Source organism: Balaenoptera physalus, assembly GCF_965194825.1.
Source record: "Balaenoptera physalus genome assembly, chromosome: 20".
Classification (NCBI taxonomy): Eukaryota; Metazoa; Chordata; class Mammalia; order Artiodactyla; family Balaenopteridae; genus Balaenoptera; species Balaenoptera physalus.
Window position 1 is genome coordinate 54,927,221 of NC_138901.1, and position 21,022 is coordinate 54,948,242.

A 21,022-nucleotide genomic window follows, 5' to 3' on the forward strand; every position below is an offset into this window, starting at 1 on the left:
CCAGCCTCCGGCCTCTGTCTGCGGGGGGCGGGGCCTGGGCCGGCGGGAGGCTGCAGGCGCGCGGGGCAGGGATCTAAGCCGCGCCGGGGCGGGTGCGTGCTTTTCCGCCTCCGACGTGTTTCCGGCCTTAAAGGCATTTTGCCCTTCCCTTTAAGACGCGCCGCCCCCTCTCAGTCACTCCCAAGATGGCGGACCTACTGGGCTCCATCCTGAGCTCCATGGAGAAGCCACCCAGCCTCGGTGACCAGGAGACTCGGCGCAAGGCCCGAGGTGAGGATCCCAAATTCACAACCGGCTTTCTTCGCCCGGTTCTCAGGACCGCACTCCTACCCCTTTGGACGACCCCACCTTCTCAACCTTGAAAGACCCCTCACGGGCCCCTTCAGAGACCCCCCGACTCCCTAAAAGGGGTGCCGACCCGCCCGCCGTTCTTAGCGGACGATGATTGGCTACCTGAAGCCCAGCGGCAGGCCCTTGGCTCTTTCTACCCTAGCCTTCCGCAGTCCTTGTTTTCAATTCGCTGATGCGCTCGCCTGTCCGCCGGTGGCGTGCTCTGATTGGTAGGCTGCCTTCAACCCCACCCAACCCCTTGGTGTTCCTCGGCCCGCTTTCGGATCGGAGGGGGGGGGGGGTGTGAGTTCGACCGCTCGGCCCCGCCCACCTCCCGTCGCTCGAGTCCCTGCGCCTCGCCCCCTTCCGATTGGATCCAGGACACGCCCATCCGCAGTCCTTTCTCCCCTATTGGCCACCTCAACTTAAAGGTCTACCTATTAAGTTTTGTTCGACCTTCCTCTAGCCCACCCTACCCTCAGCACCTCTAACTGGCTGCTGGGTCCTTTCGGTGCTCTTATGCCCCTCCTACTTGGGGCCGCCCTCCAACCTTTCTCTCATCTGTACCCTTAAATTCCCGAGCTCCCCGGGCGGGTCGTGAATGTTGATTGGAGGGATGAGAATGCCCCTACCCGGTCCGATTGGCCATGGTCTCCTCGCCTGTGTTCTCCGAGTAACTTCCCAGCAGGCGGCTCAAGTTGGGCTGCAAGCTTAGGGCGCGGCCCGCCGGTCGGTGCAGGCCTGTCTTGCTCGCTTTGCGGAGTGTGAATGAGTCTGACAGAATGACTGACTACCTTGGGGAGGACACCGGCTCCCGACCCGTCCGAGGGAGGCCAGGGCAGCCTGGGTGCCTTCAAAGGGCTCAAGTGCTGCTTAATATCGAACTAACATCCATATTTACTGAATGGTTGCTAGGGACCAGGGTACCCTCAAGGAGCCCACAGTCTGGAGCATCGATGAAATGCGCATTGATGAAACGATCACACAGGAGTTTAATAACCAACTTTATAAGTGCTCTGAATGAAAAATAACTTATGAGAGGGGCTACCTAGGGGTCCTAACCTAGTCTGCAGTGAGCTGAGATGCGAAGAACAGGTAAGTCAGTGAGTGAGAGGGGAGCGCAGTGCTCCAGGCAGAGCTCTGAAAGCTCTGAGGAAGGAGGGAGCATAATGGGACCTGGGAACTGGGATTATTTAACACCATGACTGTCTACGTGGGTTCACCAGCGGCCGTTGACAGACTAGGAAGCTGAAGTTCAGAGTTCAGTCAGTTGCCTGCCGTTACACGGTTACTAAGTGGTGGGGTTTCAAACCCATGTGTGACTTTTAAGGCTATGTTCTTAACCGTAATCTTATGCCACCTTCTCAGATGCAGAGAGATGACTCATAAGCCAGTTCGAGAACAGTCAGTGACCAATATGGGGTGTGCTGATGGTCAGAGCCCTTGAGGTGGGAGAGAGGAGAGCTCCTGAGCTGTCGGGGCCCTGGGGCCACAGAGAGTAACTGGATAGGAGACGAACAGGGTCTGTAGCTTCTAGGAGCTCAGAGTGGGGTAGGGAGGACAAAAGTTACACTCTGAAAAAAAAAAAAAGTTACACTCTGTTAGCTCTCAGCACATGCTGTAGTGGGTGTCTGAACTGAATGTGCTTGGGCCCCAGAGGAAGAAGTGAGTAACTCTGACTCATGGTGGATCTCAAAGTTTGCAAGAGGAGGAAGAGCATTTCAAGCAGTAGGAACAACATGTGCAAAGACATGAAGTGATTAAGAAAATGGGAAGAGGTTCAGTGCAGCTGAAGGAATTCCAATCCTGTGGAAGAAGTGGGCCTTAAGGTTATAAAGAATTTGAAATGGCGGAAGAGAGAAGAGGGAACAGTGAGACCCAAGGGTAGGGAGTTCCCTTTACAGCTCACCTCAGACACCTACACTCCCAAAGGAGAAGAGTGTCAGAGTGGCCATTTCAGCTTCATCTTGGCTGTAGAAGTAAAAAGTGGGGGTGTTACACAATATAGGAAGTTAAATAATTTCCCCTTCCCTATGTAGACAATGAGATGATAAGCTCCTTGAGGCCAGGGCTCGGTTTGTTCTCGTTACCTCCCCAAGTGCTTTATAGTTCTTGGTATGTCGCAGGCATTAAATAAATGTTTGTTAGTTGGTTTCCCCAGTGGGTTGGGAAGTGGGGTTGAGCATGATTCTAATCTTTGTTACTCCCACTAAACTGTGAGCTCCTAAAGGGCAAAGCTATGTCTTAATCCTCTTTGTGCTCCAGGTCCTAGCACAGTGCCAGGTATAGAGGAACTATCAATAAATGCTTGGCAAATAAACAGTCATCCTACCTTCCTAGCCTGATACCCTCCCAGTGGACATGAGATCCCTTTTAAAGCCTTACAAACTCTCCCCACCCATGCTTCCACCCCTGGCCTCATGCTGCCATTCTCACCCCCAGAGCAGGCAGCCCGCCTGAAGAAACTACAGGAACAAGAGAAACAGCAGAAAGTGGAGTTTCGTAAAAGGGTGAGAACAACTGGAGAGATCAAAGGCAGCCTCAGAAGGGACTTCCAATAAGTTAGAATTGGAAGGTTGAAGAGTCAGTTTGTTTGGAAACTGTCTTGAGAGAGGTGAAACCCAGAAGCCAGTGGCACGGCGGCTGGGAAAGGCGTGGGAGGCCAAGGTCTATTGGCCTGGCGGGGGAGAGGGTTATTGGGGTGGGGCCATCATCTCATATCTTCTTCCCTTTTCCCTTTACCAAGATGGAGAAAGAGGTGTCAGATTTCATCCAAGACAGTGGGCAGATCAAGAAAAAGTTTCAGCCGATGAACAAGATAGAGAGGAGCATACTGTGAGTGTCTCTGGGCTGGGGAGGCAAGAAATGGGTGGCCAAGGAGGCATGAAAGGGCCAGAGGGGAGAACCCTCCAGAGGGCGCTGGGCCCCCTCGTGGCTCTACATAGCCTTTCCCCTTCGCTCCACCTTCCCAGACACGATGTGGTGGAGGTGGCTGGCCTGACATCCTTCTCCTTTGGGGAAGATGATGAATGTCGATATGTCATGATCTTCAAAAAGGTAAAAGGGGGACCTCCCTGGTGGTCCAGTGGTTAGGACTCTGAGCTTCCACTGCAGGGGGCACAGGTTCGACCCTGGTCGGGGAACTAAGATCCTGCGTGCCGCGCCGCACTGCCAAAAAAAAAAAAAAGGTAAAAGGCCTGAGTTCCCCGCTGTCTCCTCTCTCCTTTTCAGCCTGTGCCCCACGCTGAGGGAGAGGAATGAGATAAAACATGTATGTGGAACCTTGACCCCAGCATCTCCTTCTTTCCCAGGAGTTTGCACCCTCAGATGAAGAGCTGGACTCCTACCGTCGTGGCGAGGAGTGGGACCCCCAGAAGGCTGAGGAGAAACGGAGGCTGAAGGTGAGTTACGCCTGGCAGTCCCTGGGGCCCTGCAGCTCCCCACCTGGGAGGGGTTGGGGTCAGGCCCTGAGCTCTGGTGCCTCACCTTGGCACCCCTAGGAGCTGGCCCAGCGGCAGGAGGAGGAGGCAGCCCAGCAGGGACCTGTGGTGGTGAGCCCTGCCAGCGACTACAAGGACAAGTACAGCCACCTCATTGGGAAGGGGGCAGCCAAGGATGCGGCCCACATGCTACAGGCCAACAAGACCTACGGCTGTGGTGAGGCCACAGTGGGGGCTGGGAGGGCAGGGGAGAGGAGCACAGGATGGGGGGAGGGGAGCGAGGCTGAGGCACAGGGCTCCTAGGCCCTCCCACCCTCCCCTCTGCCCCCAGTGCCTGTGGCCAACAAGAGGGACACACGCTCCATTGAAGAGGCCATGAATGAGATCCGGGCCAAGAAGCGTCTGCGGCAGAGCGGGGAAGAGTTGCCACCTACCTCCTAGACACCCCAGCTCCCTGGGGCAGGGCAGAGGGCAGGGAGGGACGAGGCTGCTGCTATTAGAACCCATCCTGGAGCCCCACCTCTGAAGCACCTCCTAACAGCTGTCACTCAGGCTGCGGGAAAGAGGTGTTTGATTTGTCACTGTTGGAGCTTGGATGTCTTTGTGTGTGTGTATGTGTGTGTGTGAATGTACAGGTGGGTATTTAATCTGTATTATTCTCTGTTCTCCCTGGAAATTTCTTCCCCATGGGGCTGGGGTTACTTTACATTAAATAAACACTGTTTGACCCAATGTCTTGGTTGGTTTGAACAGAGAAAGGTGGGTCCTGGAGAGGAAGAGAAACAATTATAGACTGAACAGTATAAGATTGTTTTTGTGGGCCAAAGATGGCCAAATATTGGCACTTTTGTAGACATTTATAAGAGATAGTATTTTAAGAGCACAGTCACTACAGCCAAATGGGCCTAGGTTTGGATCCTGGCTCTGCCACTTACTGTTACCTTGGTTAAAGTATTTTACCTTTTCGTGCCTCAGTCTCCTCACCAGTAAAATGGGGATAATAAATGGTAGCTATCTGATAGGACTGTTTCAGAGATGACACAGGCCAGTACATGTCAAATATTTAGAATAGTTTCACATCCTCCAAGCTCCATGGAAATGGTAGCTGCTCTGGTTACACTCTCATCCTCACCAAGCACTTCGATTTCATAAGGACGAGCACTCAGACTTCACACTGCAGTGCCCTCTGCAGACCGTGCACTTCAACTTATGGGCAGGTCTGATCCAGCTTCCCCTTCATGGTGATGTCAGGCCTTGGCCCCCCCACCCTGCTCCCCTTCTCCGGAGCTGGTTCAGTGTTCTGTCAGTTCCTCTTCAGCTTCATTTCACATAATACACCTGCTTCCCCCAGCCTCCTTCCATAATGTGAGCTTTGTGGTTCTAGATCCAGCCCAGCTTTCTCTCTGGCCAGTCCCTCACTTTCTTGTCCCAGCAGGTTCCATGTCCGTTTTCCCTTCCTGCCCCTACTTCGCCACCTCCTGTCTCATGCAGCCCAGAGACCAGCATCTCCTCCCTCCCTCCCTCCCACAAACGAGCAGGCCACTGCCTTGGTTGGCACCAGTGTTTATTTCAGGGGGAAGGGCTTGAAGGCCTAGATCTGTCCCGTGGGATCCTGGGGCCTCCTGCTTCTCACTTGGCCTTTGGGTTACGGAACTTGTGTCCAGCAAAAACAGCCTTGTCCCCGAGAGCCTCCTCAATCCTGGAAGGCAGACAAAGTCAGGGCTGTGATATTCCAACCCAAGAGCCCTCAGCTCCTTACACCAGGCCTACTGCACCCACTGTACCTCATGAGCTGATTGTATTTGGCCAGACGCTCTGAGCGGCAGGGGGCACCAGTCTTGATCTGAAGAGGGAAGAGGAATTCCAGGAGTTGCATGAGACCAGGGACGAGGGATTGGGCCTGGCCCTGAGGGAGCAGCCTGTGGTGGCATTCAACTCCAGGGCAGGAGGCCAGGGAGCCCAAGAAAACTCAGTCAGACAGTCGGCAGAGGGGGGCCATGAGTACCTGTCCCGTGCAGAGCCCAACCACGAGGTCAGCGATGAACGTGTCCTCGGTCTCCCCGGAGCGGTGGCTCACCATCACCCCCCAGCCGTTAGACTGAGCCAGTTTGCAGCTAGGTGGAGAGGACACTCAATGAGGTCTGGCGGGACCTCCTCAGTGGGAAAGCCAGGGGCTAGGTGGGGCTTTGCCCTTCTGTTTTGGGGAGTGGGAGATTTGAGGGGAGGGTGATGACTAAGTTCTTTGGAAAGCAGGAGAGAAGGGGAGATTCTTGATCTTGAATTTGGGCTCCTGAGATGCTGGTGGGAAGAAGCAGAATCTGGGAGACAGGGATGGCATAGGGTCGGGGTGGGGATGAGGCATGGCAAGGCAACAATGGCAAAGCTCTTGGGGTGAGGTCAAGAGTTAATCAAAGCCTTGAGGTCGAAAGGGTAGGGTGGGTCAGGAGCCAAGGGAAAGTCAGACTTGGAGTTAGTGGGCAATACTGTAGCTGGACTGGGTATGGGTGGAGGGAGGCCATGACGGCCCAGGGCCAGAGGCACTCACGCCTGGATGGACTCAGTCACTGAGCCGATCTGGTTGACCTTCAGCAGCAGGCAGTTGCAGGCCTTCTTCTCAATGGCCTGGGTAATCCTCTTGGGGTTGGTGACTGTGAGGTCATCCCCCACGATCTGGATGTTGACCCCCGAGAGGAATGAGGTCCAGGTAGCCCAGTCATCCTGGTCAAAAGGGTCCTCGATGGAGACCACTGGTGGGAAAGGGGAGCAGATTCGGGTTAAAGGTCAGACGGGCCTCACAGAGGAGTGACAGGTCAGAAGAGTTTGGGTGGAGATTGCAATGGTGCTAAGGATTGGAAGGACTGAGGTGGTGGCAGTGGAGATGCTGAAGCCAGTGTGTAGGGCAGCTGCTAGAGACTCAAGCAGGAGCGATGGAACACCCAGGGTCTCACCAGGATAGTTCTTGATGAAGCTCTTATACAGCTCCCCCAGCTTCTCCCCAGTGATGTGCCGTGCGGGGTCATCAGGTGACTTGAAGTCGAGATCATACTTCCCGTGGCGATAGAACTCAGATGCCGCCACGTCCATGCCAATCACCACCTTGTCGGGGTAACCAGCCGCCTGGATGGCGGTCTTCAGCAGCTCCAGGGCTGGGGGAGGGAAAGAGAGGACCTGAGGCTCCGGTGCACCCTGTCTCCATGGGGACCCAGGGGTTCTGCCCCTCCGAGTGCTCACACTGACCTTCATTGTTCTCCAGGATGTTGGGTGCAAAGCCGCCCTCATCACCCACATTGGTGGCGTCCTTCCCATACTTGGCCTTGATGACCCCCTTGAGGTGGTGGTAGACCTCGGCACCGATGCGCATGGCTTCCCTGAAGGATCTGGCTCCCACGGGCAGGATCATGAACTCCTGCATGGCCAGCTTGTTTCCAGCATGGGAGCCCCCGTTGATCACATTGAAGGCCTGAGATGGGGAGAGGGTGCTTAGACCTGGGCATCGATGTGGAATCCTGGATCCCCTACTTACTGAATGGTCTAGGAGGAATAATTTTACTCCTCAGAGACTCCTTCCTCATTTCCATAACATGGGGACACCACCTGCTTATCTGCAGGATCTTATGTGGAAAATTAGAGCAACTGGATGTAAAGTTCTTAGCCTGTGCCTGGTGTAGCAGCTAACACTGATATGGCACTTACTACAGGCCAGGCACTGCTCTAAGTGCTTTACATATATTTTATTGGCTCATTTCATTCTCAATACTACCCTGTAACTAGGTACAATTTATTATCCCTCACTTTACAGATAAGGAAACGGAGGCATAGAGAGATTAAATAAACTTGCCTAAAATCACACAACTAGTAAAGGGACAAAACCAGCATTCGAACCCAGCAGCTTGTCTCCAGATCTCAGGCTCTTATACAATCTAGCTAGTAAGTAACAATAAGTGGTAACATTATTATTGCAATGAAATTCAAAGGATTTCCATAAAGAGCAAATTTGGTTTGATAAGTATTAAAGAAGATACAAAAATAAAATGCCAGGATCTTTGCCATGAAGAAGCTTTCGATCTGATTTGGGGTTGGGGCACAGGGCAGAATGAGAAATTGGAGTTACTGAGCCTGGGACTGGAATGTGAAAGAACCCAGTTACATCAAGGGAAAGAAGCAGAGAGAGGTTAAAGGGAAGGTTTGGATAGTGGGAAAGGGGGAGGGCTGGACCGCAGCTGGAGAGGTTCCATTTCAGGAAACCATTTCTTTGGAGCTGGGTCTGAAAGGTGGACTTTCCAGGGGCTGCTTATGCCCTCCCTGCTGGGTGGGGTCACTGCGGGATGCGGCGGGGCAGCTGCACTCACAGGGACTGGGAGGATCAGGTCTGGGTTCCCGGCGAGATCTGCAATGTGTCGGTAGAGCGGGACCCCCTTCTCAGCTGCTCCGGCCTTGCACACGGCCAGGGACACGCCCAGGATGGCATTCGCCCCAAACTTGGCTGGAGGAAGCAAGTACAAAGAAAGTGTGAGAGCCCCTCACACAGGGTTTAGGGTCAGCTCCTAGAACGTCCCTTCTGGTCACCCCCAGAAAGAATCCAGAACTCCAAACCACTGGGCACCGAGTTTGTTAACAGATCTCTCCCCAGCAGCCTGAGGTGCTCTGGGAACACCCAGCCCAGGGGAATGTGTCGGCTTCACGGCTGTGTCCACAGCCCTGCCCAAGCCTGGCACAGGGCAGGCATCAGGAAATGCCTGTGCGATGAATACAAATCCAGCCAGTTACGGTGTGCCCCAAAATGCGAGACACAGAAATAATCCTAACCAGACCTCAGTCCGCGGTCTCTCCCCTGCCCCTCCCACAGCCCATCCCGTCCCCTGTCCCTAGCCCTTCACTCACACTTATTCTCTGTCCCATCCAGCTCAATCATAAATTTGTCAACTTTTTCTTGATCCACCACGCTTAGTTTCTGGAAGGGCAGGTTTGAGGAGGGGAGAACAGAGGTTAGATTTCTCAGGAGTCAGGGCATGTGCTGGAGGAAAGAGAAGTGCAGGTATTTGGGGCGGATGGGATGGTTGGCCAAGCCTGAGCTGCTTGGGACCAGGTAGCAGGTGAGGGGGAGAGAGGGTCCTCCCTCCACTTGCCTTTTCCAGCAGTGCGGGGCCTAGAGTCTTATTGATGTGTTCCACGGCCTTCAGGACCCCTAGAGGCCGAAGCAGGGGGTTCAGATCTTCTATTCAATTAGGTCTCTTCCCGTGGCCCCCAGCTCCTCAAGAGCTTTGGGTTCCCGTCCTCTACCCTGTGCAGACATCGCATACCACGTCCTGAAACCACCCCCTTGGTCTTTCCTCACCTTTCCCCAGGTAGCGAGATTTGTCTCCATCTCTTAGTTCCAGAGCTTCATAGATACCTGTGGAAGCTCCACTGGGCACAGCTGCTCGGAATCGGCCTGAGGTGGGAGGAATTGGAAGATCACAGAGAGTCAGTCCCATTCACCCCCAAAGGGCTGATGTCTCCTCTCTGAGCCCAGGGACAGGAGGCAGTGTACAGAGACTTGTGCTGCTCCCTGCTGGGGAGCAGGCTGGAAGAGCAAGGCCTGGGAAGAAGGCTGGGAGAGGGGATCCCAGAGAAAGGAGTGGATGTGGCATAGAGTTGGGGGGCAAAGGCAGATGGAGTTGGGGTCTTCCCAGGTAAACCCATTCAATGGGCCTGTGTTACCCTTGGCCGTGTGCAGGTCCACCTCCACTGTGGGGTTGCCCCTGGAGTCCAGGATTTCTCGGGCAAAGATTTTCTGCATGGCCATGGCTGCAGGGTGAGAGGTGTGAGTGAGTGTGGACAGTTGACCCCTTAAGGAACCCCAAATCCCTTGCCCTTTAAGAGTCTTCCCGCCCCAAGAAGGCAGGTGCTGGAGCTAAAAATATCCCACAAAAAGGTCACAGACCAAAGTGGCAGGCGCAGCCCCTCCCCCACTCAGAACAGCTCCTATTCCACTCTCCCATCTTAAGAATCTGGAGGCCTCTCTTAAAACTCCACTTGCTCAACCCCACCTCCTGCAAAGCTGCACTTCTGCCTTCTCCCTCCACCCTCTGGCCAAGTACTCTGTTCTCCCCGGATTCCTAGCTCTCGGATCCTCTCCTGTTAGTCTACCTCATTTTCCTGCTCCTCAGCCTTCTACAAATCCTCAGGGGCCCCAGATTCCCCCACCTGGCTCCAACTCTAACCACGCTTCTCCATCGTCTCTGCCTGCCTCTCTTCACAGTCTCGTTTGTTTCCCTGTCCTTGGGCACCCCCATCCTGCTTGCTCCAACCGCTCCAGGCTTCTCAAGCGCCCCCAGTCCCAGAAGGAAAAGAATGCTGACATTTCTCCCCCTTCTCCAAGTGGCACCACCCTCACCTTTTACCACCCCTACCCCCCAGGGCTGAAAGATTCACCAGACCTGGGATTTCTTCGCTGGGCTCAGAGTCTAGGTGGCAGCTGGGACAGTGTCAGCTCACCCCCTCTCAGGCTGGGCATTTATCCTCCAGCCACCCTGTACCCCAGCCAGCCCCGCCTCTCACCCTCTCCATCATCCCCCTCCAGCCGGGCTGGCAGCCAAGTGCCCACTATAGCCTAAAACAGAAGCCTTTGGCCCTAGACACCTGCCCCCTTCCCAAAAGATCAATGACTACCTCCTCCTTTCTCTCTGTTCTCCAATAAAATCCTTATTTTTAATTCCACTCCTGGGGAGAAACAGGGGAGGGCCTTCAGAATTGGGGGGTGTTTCTCCCCTCCCCAGGATTCTATTCCTGTTTCGCAAAGGTTAAGGAGGAACTAGTGCCCTTTAGGAAAGGCCAGGGGTAACCTGAGTCCTGCAGGGCTGGGGAGGGGGCCTGGAAGAGGGGCTGCAGGAACGACATCCACACGTGCTCAGCTCACTTAGAGGGCGGGGGACTGCCTCTGTCCTCAATGGGGGCAGGGGCAGGGGTTCTGGGCAAGCTCTGAGCTCTAAAATTGAACTCCCCACTCAGAAGGTGAGAGAGCCTCACCTCTCAGGGTCCCCATTGCGGCCTCACTCGGCTCCACCCCATCCTACCCTCTCTCGGCCAGCAAGGGCAGTGGGGGAGGGGACGGGCTGACGAATTTAGACAGGCCCTCAGAGTTGGCGCGGCGCCCTACTGATAGCGCTAGGACAGCACTTATCGCTCTGCGTGGAGACAGTCAGGAGCCGTTTCCCCACCGACCGCAGGCGCTTCAGGTCGTGATCCCAGCCCATCAGTGAATGATGCTGAATCAAAAGTGAAAAAAATGAATGGACGGGAGGAGGGGGTGGCCCTTTCTGAGCGTCTGACCATCGGGGGCCAGTCGGGTGGTCGGCTAGCAGCATTGCAGGGAAGTGGGTCTCTGCACTCGGTGACTCTCTCCGCCTCGGCGGGCCTGGCGGGAGTGAGGTCTGCCCCGACTTTGGCTGCAGCCCCTGCCGGGAGCTGAGGGCACGCCCGGGCTCCGGCCGGCCGGCCGGCGAACGAGGGTCATCGGCTTCCCTGCTCGTCGCCCCCGACTTGGAAGCCCTTCCCGCCGGCGCCGCAGCGGCCGTCGCCCGGTGACTCACCCCCGGGCTCTCTCCCGAGCTCCCCTCCCCGCCCTGCCTGCCCCGCGGTGTGTCTCCCAGCCCCCACCTCAGGATCCCTACCCCCGGTCTTCCATCTCGCCTTCCCCGCCTTATCTCTGGCCGCTCCCTCTCGGGAGATTTCCACCCTGGGGTAGTGGGTGCGGCAGGCCAAGGGTCAGGAGACGGCGGGCGGGGAGCGCCGCCACGTGCCCGCATGCGACCCCGCCCGAGCCGCCCAGTGACTCAGCCGCCGCGGCTGTCGAGGAACAGGGGTTCGGGGAGCGTCGGATGCCCCTGGGGTTCGGAGTGGCCGCGAGGGCACCGCGCTCGCTGCGGAGGACAGGAGAGGAGCGGAGCCCCTTCCCGCCCGGGAGGCGCCCCTCCCCCGAGGGACCGGAAGTGGCCAAGCCCCTCAGCTGCCCGGGCGGCCAGCAAGGGCTAGTTCACCTAAGCAGGCCTCCGGGTCCTGCCCCACCCTCTTCCCGGTGGGCGGTGAGTGAACTAATCAGACACAAGTTCTTACCGTAAGTTTTACTGAAAAAGAAGGAAAAACCTAACGGGCCAAAGTAGAAGGGACTTTCCCCTTCTTGAAAAAGTTGCAATCTTGAAACCACTTAGTATTCTTCCGCCTTGAAAAATAGGCCCGCCCGTCTCGCCCCACGGTCGCTCAGTGACCTCTGCAGAGACGGGCCAAGGGGCACGGCCGGTGACCCAAATTGCTGACCGGGGGACGGGCGGAGCTGGGACGTGGGGGTGAGGCCTGAGGCTGGAGTTGATCCAGCGCGAGGGATAATCCCCTGGAGTCGAGGTGGGCTCCAGCCAGTGCCACTTGTGCCGCCCGGGTAGATGCTGGGGACAGAAGTGTCCCTGGTGGATGCCTTCAACTCTGAAAACGGCCGGGGTATTTTGTCAAATTTCCCTTTACTCCCTTATTTCTTGAATAAATAAAATCAAGGGGTTAGAAGCGGCAATGCGCACGCCTCGCCCCCGCCCCTTCCGCCCTGCGGGAGACACGTCCCCGGCCGGCCTTCCTTCGCAAGGGGTCCAAATCCGTCCCGCCCGGTGCGCCCGGGCGTGCGCCCGCGAAGCCAGCTGCCAACCCCAACCGCGCCACGCGCTTTCCCTCCCGGCCCGGGCGCAGGCGCGGGCGCAGGCGCCGCCGCCGCCCGCCGTTCCTTTCCCCCAACCCCCCCCCGCCCCGGCAGAGGTGGGGGAAGGGGGAGTCATTCCGTTTAACCCTGAGTTACCCGAACCCTCTTTAATTTGCTAAATTTGCAGTTTGCTAATTCTTTCTCTTTTCACTTTCCTTCCTCCCTCTGGCTCACTCCCTTTCCGTACACCAAAGTCTGACTGATATTCTATGCGAAGCGGAGGGAGCCCTAACCCTAACCCACCCCCGCCCCCCATCCTTCTTGCGTCGCTTTCCATCGAACTCTGCAAATTTTGCAGTAGGGGGAGGGATTTTTTAAATTGCATTTGCAAAGTTCGCTATCTGGGCAGGCGAGGAGAGGGAGGGAGGGGATGGGGAGCAGGCCCCGCCCCCACCTCCCTTTGCAAATAAAAATCTAGGGGGGTGGGGAGGAGCAGGAAGTGGCGGTGCGAGGGCTGCTGCACTGCTAGCAGAGCCGCGGTCCGGACAGCAGCGCGTGCCCCAAGCTCTCCGCCTTCCCCCGCCCGCCAGCCCGAGGCAGCCCGAGCCCAGCCCGTGGCCCCAGCAGCAGCCCCGAGAGCACCCCAGTAGCAGCGCCATGGCCGGCTGGAACGCCTACATCGAAAACCTCATGGCGGACGGGATGTGTCAGGACGCGGCCATCGTGGGCTATAAGGACTCGCCCTCCGTCTGGGCCGCCGTCCCCGGGAAGACCTTCGTCAACATCACGGTACTGCGAGGCCTGCGCGGAGACTGGCCGGGCTTGCACCCTGAGGGAGGGACTTGGGTGGTGGCGGGCGCGGTCTGGGGAGGGCAGCGAAAGGCCGTGACCCGGTCCTTGTCCTGGAAGTGGCGCGAATGGCGGCTGCACGTGAGCGGGTCCCTCCCTGGCCGCTTGAGTCCTACGCCCCGGGCGGCGGCGCCTAGCCAGCCCGCCGCCCCGCTTTCCGCGACGGGGCGTTACATCCGGGACACAGGGCGGGGAGGGGCGCACCGCCCGGTGCGGCGGCCCACTTCCGCCTCCTCCAGGGTGGGTCGGGCACGCACCGCAATTTCCGCTCGGGATTGTGATTGAGAAGGGACTTGGGGACCCCTGGACCCCTAGCTCCACTTCCGGCCGCCAGCTCGCTCCCCCTCCACCATTGTTCCTCTTTATGGGGGAGGGAGCCCCAGTCGCATGGCCTGGGTCCTATGCCTGTCCTCCGTGGGCTCCCTGCCCCTCCCAACTCCGTAAGAGAGGGCTAGGCCGCCACACGACCTCCCCCCACCCCAAGTCGGCACGTTGGACTCAACATTCCTGTGAGGCCAGCCCCGGAAGTCCCCTCACCCTCCCTTCCCGCCATCCGGCGGGGCCTGGAGCAGGGGAACTTTGTGAGAAGTTCTAGGACAGTATAAGTGAAGGAACAAGGGACGACTACTGCTGTCCCCATCACCACCTCCTCTGTCCACACTGCCCGGAAGTGGGGAGGGGGAGCGGAAGTTCGAAATGGGGGGAAGGGGATTTCCGGGCGGGAGGGTACCGGATGTGGGGATTTGGGGTGTTAAGGGGGAGGGGGAGATACGTTCCCTTGGGTATCTAGACCCGAGAGCTGGCTTGCCGGGTCTAGACCCAGGTCCCCTCCAAAAGTTTTTCAACTTTCCCGGAAAGCCCCCAGGCATCTGCTTCATCTTAGAGCATAAATACCTGGACCTAAACTCTAGGTTACTTGGAGACCCAGGCGTCCGGGCCCCTAACAACTCCTGCAGAACCTTTGACCAAATAAGGGCAAAGTTGCTTCGCCTGCTTTGCCCGCCCCCTCCCTTCCCCTCTTTGCTTCTGCTTTTCCTGAAGGAGTTCTGAGCATCCAAAGGCTCCCCACTCCATTCCACTCCAGTCTCTTAACTGGTTTTTGTCCCCCTTTATTTCCTGGGTTTGCTTTCCCTATTAAACGACATCTAAGTCTCCAGAGGAATATGTTGTCCCTTATTACCGTTCTCTAGGTTTGAAGATCGTGTTTTTTTGGTGTACTAACTTCCAACAGTCCTGAGTATCTCAAATTTCATGGATGTGTACAAAGCACATAACATACACATCTCCCCCCCCCAGGGGGTTTAGCTTCCTGGAGAAATGGAAGGCAGGTGGGTCCTTGGAGAAGAAGGTGGGAACCTTGGTGTACTGACTAACTTGATGGGTGCTTGATTCCCCTTCCAGCCAGCTGAGGTTGGTACCCTGGTTGGCAAAGACCGGTCAAGTTTTTTCGTGAATGGGCTAACGCTTGGGGGCCAGAAATGTTCTGTGATCCGGGACTCAATGATGCAGGAAGGGGACTTTACCATGGATCTTCGTACCAAGAGCAGCTGCGGAGCCCCCACCTTCAATATCACTGTCACCCTGACTACCAAGAGTGAGTTTGAGTCTTACCCTTTCTCTAGCTCCAAAATCTAATGTACTTCCTTCTATTAATCTTTTGGGTTCTTCTGTGTGGATCACCCAGTATGAAGGGATCAGACCAGGTTTCTACTCCCAGCCTGCTGGATGCTGGGACATTGGATTGTCCCTTCAGTTCTCAGTTCCTCATCTTACAGTGTAAAGAAGTTGAACTGTATTACCTCTTAAGTTCCTTCTTGCCTTGAGCCTTTTCAGATGAGAAACTATTTTCTTGGAGGAGGTAGACTGTTGGTCATAAGCCAGCACTTAGCTCTTGTGTTTTGAGCTCTTTTCTTAAAAATTGGAGGTGGCAGGCTCATCCACAGCCGTTTCTAGCCTGAACACGAGTCAACTGTCCACAAGCCTTTGACCTCTAAATTTTACTGTGTTCCTTTCCAGCCTTTAAGCTTGATTTTCCTCTTTTGAAAAGCCCTATTGTTTCAGGGTGACTGACAGCCTGCCTGTGTGTGGGGGGTTGGGAGAGATGAGGTTGGGTTACAGCCCCCAGGGCTGGACAGCTGCTGAACAGCTGGCCGGGGGTGGGATTGTGACACCTGGGTCCTAGCCTCCTTTCTCTTTCCTCCAGCGCTAGTCCTGCTGATGGGCAAAGAAGGTATCCACGGTGGTACGATCAACAAGAAATGTCATGAAATGGCCTCCCACCTGCGGCGTTCCCAGTACTGACCTCGTCTGTCACTCCCCACTGCTTTTGCACCCCTCTCCTTCCCACACATACATACACCATTTTTATTTTTTGGGCCATTACCCCACACCCCTTATTGCTGCCAAAACCACATGGGCTGGGGGCCTGGGCTGGATGGACAGACACCCTTCCCCCAACCCATACCCCTCCTGTGTGTGGTTGGAAAACTTTTTTTTTTGGTTTTTTTTCCTGAATAAAAAAGATTATACTGACAAGGTGCTGTGTGGTTTTAGCCTGGGTGTCAGGATGGAGGACAGCCACTGTGGTCTGCCTCCTTCATCCTGGCTTGGGGTTAGAAGCAGCAGAAGGGTTGAGGCACTACAAAGTCTAGGGTTTTGAGCTTGCTTTCATGTCCAGGACTAAACACCTGCTTCAGGCCTACCTGGCCAGGTGGGCCAGCCCTACCTAGGTCCTCAGGGTGCTAAGTGAATTGGTGGATAATGGAATAGAGCCATCCAGACTAAGAATGGGTCCAGGCCTGCGTGCAAGGCAGGGCCAGTTGAGTCATCCTCAAATGTGGGTGGGGCTCCCCCTCTCAGAGTCACAACAGATGCCTACTGGGGCTGCCCTTAGGACTACAGGTTAGCCTCCCCGCTTCCCTTGCCCATGCATGGCAGAAAGGGGCAATTCCCCAAAATGATAAGTTTACCCGTGTGAGAATGATCTCACCCTTAGTCCACAAAAACAATTTTATTAACCCAATAAATGAAAACCCCATCCCTTTGTACCCCCAACCCCTTCAAGAGGATGGAGTTGGGTAAGGGAGAAACCTGGGGTGGAAACGTCTCCTATTCCTCGTCTCCTATCCCTCAACGTAGAAGACTGTAGAGAGGAAGAGGAGCTGTGCAAATAGGTCATCAGAGGTGGAGGGGAGAGGGGAAAGGGGACTACTAGACCAGGATGGCAGCTGCAGAGGTAGAGGGTGAGGGATCTGTGGAAGACCCAGGAAGGGCTAGGGGAGCTGGGGCTAGAGAGCCAAAGGAGGTGGGAGGTGTGGGGGTGGAGCCCAGAAGTGGGGTCCGTTCTGAAGCCGGGTGGTCCCTTGGCTCCCCTTCCTCATCACCCTCTTGCCCCGGGGTTTCTTCCTCCTGCTCCTCATCCCCAGGACCCCGATGAACAGGCTGCTTGCAGATGGGGCAGGTCTTCCGGGTCTGAGTGAGCCAGGGGTCCACACAGCGGATGTGATAAGCTGCCAAGAGGAATGAGGTGAAGCGTGTGGTACCTGCTGGTGGAGTGGGGGAGGGGGGCACGGGCACAGGAAGTGAGGGCCTCACCATGAGCGCAGGGAAGCACCCTCAGCTTGTCCCCATCCTCATATTCATCCAGGCAGATGGCACACACATCATACTGGTCTCCTGGTGGAAGAAGAAAGGAGTTCTTTTACTGAGCCATTCTGGACCAGGGCCCACAAGAACTCACTCTGGGAGGCCTGTGGTGGAGCTAAACCCTGCAAAAGTTATCTTCTCTGGTTCTACAGAGCCAGTAGAAGAGCTGAGACTGGAGCAGGATAGAACATGAGGAATCCGAGGTTAGAACAAGTAGAGAAACAGAGGTAAGAAGGGAAGTGGGTTTTTGGGGGGAGGTGTGAGGGTGGAGAGATAGGGAGTGGGAGGAGCAGAAATGGGGCAGGGCTTCTGCCATAGCCTTATATGGGCACTGGAGGCTCCAGTGCCTAAGACCCAGCCCCTCCTTACCTGTGTCTTGCTTCTCTGGCGGAATCTTCCCCACTCCTTCCATTTTTCTGCTTTCTCCACCTTCCCTCTTATGAGCAAGGTCCTCCATCTCCCCCCCACCAACCCCAACTATTACATTTAATCATTTTTGCTTTCCATCTCCTGTTCTAATCCTGTCCTGTCCTCATTGTATGTATGCGTAAAAAGAGGAGGAAAGGAGGCATCTCAAGCTGACACCTCCCTGCCATCTCTGCCTCTTTCCTCCTGGGCTCCAACTCCTTCAGAACCAGTGAAATAGTGGGAAAGGCCTGCTCTCCTCCACCCTCCTCACCCTTTTGATAGTCATGTGTAGGAATCTGTTTCAGTTGCTCTTTGGTCAGTCGATTCCTCTGGAGCCGTTTCCTGTGCTGGATACAACGAACTATCTGGTGAAAGGGGGAGTGGATGATCAGTCTTAGAGAAAAATCCGGACAATCCCATACAAACCAGCCCTATCTTGCAACCCCAGAGCCAGTCTGGCTTTAAAGGCCTCAGCTCTTCCCATCTTGGTCCCTGAGCTACTCACCATCACTGCTCCCATGGCCAAAACCAGCAGTCCCACAATCCCTGTGAAAGGGATGAGGTAATAGCCCAAGGGGAAGCTATTGTCTGGAACCAGAAGCACCCGAGCCCTGGGAAAAGGAAGACGAATATCAGAGGGGCAGGAAAGGCAAAGGGACAAAGGAAGAGGGACAAAGTAACTGGCTCTGGACAGGGCCCATGGAGGCGGAAGGGGATGGGAGGAAAGTACCAAGAGGCAGAGCATGATGGGCCTGAGGCTGAATGGTTGGGGCACGGGCTTGGGCTCCAGGTTGGCACGGAAGTGCTGAAGGAAGAGTGGGAAGGAGGGACACGTCCTACCCCTTCTCGTAGACAAAGAGGGCACGCAGGTACTCGGAGCTTCTCTCCCCAATAAACACAGACGGGATCCAGATCTGCTGCTGGATTTCCTCTGCAGGGATTAGGGCATTACACTTGGGACCCAACCTTCCATACGAATCCTTTGGTAACCCTGGCATTTGGCTCTCTTGCCCCATTCCACCTAAAGGACTGATTTTTTTTCCCTAAGGCTTCAGCCCTCCCGCCATCTCTCAGTCTAAGCTCTACTGAAAACCGAGCTGTCCAGATCCTCCAACCTTACCACTATTCCACACCATATTCAGAAGTTCATTGGAATTCACATTGTGTACCACAGCTGCACCATACCCAGCCCTCTGAGCATTTAGGACCTAGGGAGACAAGGCAGATAAGGAGCCATCATGGGCCTTGCCACCTTTCATTCCTGGTGCCTTTTTTACCCTCAGCCTCCCAGCTCCCACTCCACATTCAGCAACCTTGAGGTCAAAGTTGCAGTCGAATCTTCGAAGCAGTGCAATAAAGACTGACCCGTTGACCGGGGCTGGGGGTGGTGGGGCAATGGGGCTGCAGGCATTGTCTGGGTGAGCCTCCACAAGGAAGCCCTGGAGAAGAGAAGCAAACAACAGCTGGATTTCATCTCCCTAGGTGCTGCTCCCCACAGGTCCCACCAAGCACACTGGCCCCCACAGGTCAGTGGGGTCTGAGCTCATTCCTGGGGTCTGAGCATCCCACCAAAGTCAGACATCTACCTCTTCTCTTAGCCTCCTGAAGATGCAATCACATCAAACAACATCCCTTTACCAGACCCTCCATCATCCCTCCCCCTTTCCCAGATAAGCTAATATATACTCCACACTCCTAATTCTTTTGCCTTCCAGTTTCCCACTGATTGTAATTCAATTCTCCATTCATCCACGTCACTTTCTCAAGTTGTTTCACATTCCCTGCTCTAATACATACTCTTAGGGAACATATTCTCCTGTTTAAAAAATACACAAGACCAAACCCAAATGGAGTTATTTGTGCTGACCCCCACGTCACCAAACTCAATACTTAATTATAATTTTAGCCTCCCCCAGGAATAGAATCTTAAACCACTCTATCTGGAGTTACTTGGTCAGCACTAGTGAGGTAATCTGCCTGGTAGACCCCCTGCAGTCCCCTAAAGAAAGGAGATCTTGCCACAGACAAACAAATCTTTGCTAGTATAACTTCCTTGCCCCACCCCCTTCTGGCTGTGAGTCTTTCATTTTGTATAGTTCTTCAAAGATCCTTTCTGCTCGGTGGAATGCTGCCTGATTCATGGGTCATTAAATAAAAGCCAGTAAGAGCTTTAAAATCTACTCAGTTGAATTTTTTTAACACCTCCCTTTAATTTTCCAATTACCTATCTTACAAACAACTATACTGATATCTATGACCCAACTAAGTTCTTGCTATGTGGCAGTCTTTGTGAAAAACTACTACAAAATTGTTTATCTAATTTAATTCTCAAAATAATACATGTGATAACTTCTATTACTATCCCATTTTACAGTAAAACAAACTAAGACTCAAAGAGATAATTTGTCCAAGGTCATAAAACCAGTAATTGGCTCTAGACACCCTACTGATACGCACCACTCATCCTGCCTTTTATTAGTCCACTTTCAGTCTCCCTTCTAAGGCTCAGAGTCCTAGGAGTAGACTTTGTATTCTCCCTCCAGATTCTGGATTCCACCACACTAGATGTGCTCTTGCACTTAGTTCCTAACTTGACTCTTTTCCTACCTCCAGCTTCACCCAAGAAAGGCTCCTCAACCCCTACCCAGCAGGGAGAATTCAGAGAAACAGGAAAGAGGGAAGAAAATCACCTGAAGTCCCTCCTGGCTCAAAGCAGCCCCAAAGAGAGCTGGGAGGTCTGCAAAGTCCATGCTGGCATTGTGGTCCGAGATCTGCGGACAAAAGAGTCCACGTTTGCCCTTCAACCTGCAACCTATCCCTTCAGCGCCCTTCTCCTAACGGTCCCTCAGACTCACCGCTCGAATGAGCCCCCGGGTGGGGGCCGCTCCCCACAGCACAGTGGCCACAACCACAGGAAGCGGGAAGGCCGCAGGGTGCATGGTAGCGGGAGGGGAGAGGCGGAGGAGGCCGCGTCCCGATAACAGGAGCAGAAACGGAGTTCTGCGCCCTCTCTTGCCCTCCTTCAGGATCCCAGGGGTTCAACCACCCCCAGGTCCCACTTCCCAGCTACATGGGGGCGCGGGGAAGGACCCCCGATTCGGGGAGTGAGACAGCCAACCCGTTTAATGGAGCCGGGAGACACCAAAAATACCCCTTTCTGGTACAGGAATAAAACGGGGAAAGAGAACGGAGGCAAGCACAGGTGACAGAAAAACTTCTGGAAGGGTGGGGGAGCTCAAGGAGGTGGGACTTCCGACCAGGTGGGCCGTCTTTCTATCCCCTGGAAAAGGGTTTCCGGCAAAGAAAGTCAGGCCGCTTCCAGCAATGGACGCTCAAGACGAAGGACTTCCGGTCCTAAAAGGCCGATTAAAAGAAAGGTTAGAGGTGGAGAGAGTGCCTGTGGAGATGAAAGGAGCACCGAGGTCCCAGAAGACGACTTAGTCGCTTCTCCGCTAGTGCCCGGAATCCCTCAGGGGCCCGGTTTACGAACCTCTCCTGCTCCCTCTGGCCGCAGCCGCCGTACCTTCAAGTCTCGCGAGAGTCGTCACCACGCTCCCTCCCACCTGCTGACGGCTTCCTGTATTATCGCGAGAGACCGCCTAATTCTGGCTAGTCTAGCTCACTCGATCTCGCGAGATCTTCAAATAACCTCCTCTATTTTCCCGCGACTCCAATTCGACGAAAATTG

The 21,022-nt window shown here is 55.1% G+C and overlaps 4 protein-coding genes across 9 annotated transcripts; 2 read left to right on the plus strand and 2 right to left on the minus strand.

The window, feature by feature from the left end:
• The first annotated feature begins 30 nt into the window (after positions 1-30).
• Positions 31-4,502, plus strand: SPAG7 (sperm associated antigen 7). 2 transcript variants are annotated; one of them, XM_082443939.1, is made up of 7 exons: positions 31-270; positions 2,773-2,840; positions 3,077-3,165; positions 3,303-3,387; positions 3,642-3,731; positions 3,831-3,987; positions 4,102-4,502. In XM_082443939.1, the coding sequence occupies exons 1-7, from the start codon at positions 186-188 to the stop codon at positions 4,209-4,211; spliced, it is 684 nt and encodes a 227-aa protein (XP_082300065.1). In that variant the 5' UTR covers positions 31-185; the 3' UTR covers positions 4,212-4,502. The 2 variants fall into 2 exon arrangements, with proteins under 2 accessions (XP_082300065.1, XP_082300066.1); XM_082443940.1 differs by lacking the exon at positions 31-270 and adding an exon at positions 994-1,425.
• An 815-nt stretch (positions 4,503-5,317) lies between these two features.
• On the minus strand, positions 5,318-11,520 carry ENO3 (enolase 3). 3 transcript variants are annotated; one of them, XM_082443906.1, is made up of 12 exons: positions 11,423-11,520; positions 9,471-9,557; positions 9,106-9,201; positions 8,897-8,955; positions 8,652-8,721; positions 8,120-8,253; positions 7,008-7,230; positions 6,719-6,916; positions 6,316-6,517; positions 5,776-5,884; positions 5,555-5,613; positions 5,318-5,469 (listed from the first exon to the last, which is right to left on the minus strand). In XM_082443906.1, exons 2-12 carry the CDS (start codon positions 9,553-9,555, stop codon positions 5,400-5,402), a joined length of 1,305 nt encoding a protein of 434 aa, XP_082300032.1. In that variant the 5' UTR covers positions 9,556-9,557; positions 11,423-11,520; the 3' UTR covers positions 5,318-5,399. The 3 variants fall into 3 exon arrangements, with proteins under 3 accessions (XP_082300032.1, XP_082300033.1, XP_082300031.1); XM_082443907.1 differs by lacking the exon at positions 11,423-11,520 and adding an exon at positions 10,779-10,797; XM_082443905.1 differs by lacking the exon at positions 11,423-11,520 and adding an exon at positions 10,190-10,340.
• Positions 11,521-12,913: 1,393 nt separating this feature from the next.
• On the plus strand, positions 12,914-15,816 carry PFN1 (profilin 1). The gene is made up of 3 exons (XM_082443950.1): positions 12,914-13,221; positions 14,683-14,875; positions 15,485-15,816. The coding sequence occupies exons 1-3, from the start codon at positions 13,090-13,092 to the stop codon at positions 15,580-15,582; spliced, it is 423 nt and encodes a 140-aa protein (XP_082300076.1). The 5' UTR covers positions 12,914-13,089; the 3' UTR covers positions 15,583-15,816.
• Positions 15,817-16,276: 460 nt separating this feature from the next.
• RNF167 (ring finger protein 167) lies at positions 16,277-20,948 on the minus strand. 3 transcript variants are annotated; one of them, XM_082443911.1, is made up of 10 exons: positions 20,825-20,948; positions 20,190-20,688; positions 20,025-20,105; positions 18,648-18,773; positions 18,455-18,542; positions 18,175-18,265; positions 17,840-17,945; positions 17,606-17,699; positions 16,876-16,956; positions 16,277-16,790 (listed from the first exon to the last, which is right to left on the minus strand). In XM_082443911.1, exons 2-10 carry the CDS (start codon positions 20,271-20,273, stop codon positions 16,492-16,494), a joined length of 1,050 nt encoding a protein of 349 aa, XP_082300037.1. In that variant the 5' UTR covers positions 20,274-20,688; positions 20,825-20,948; the 3' UTR covers positions 16,277-16,491. The 3 variants fall into 3 exon arrangements, with proteins under 3 accessions (XP_082300037.1, XP_082300038.1, XP_082300039.1); XM_082443912.1 differs by lacking the exon at positions 18,648-18,773; XM_082443913.1 differs by lacking the exon at positions 20,825-20,948 and having other exon boundaries at positions 18,700-18,773; positions 20,190-20,396.
• Between the last annotated feature and the right edge of the window lie 74 nt (positions 20,949-21,022).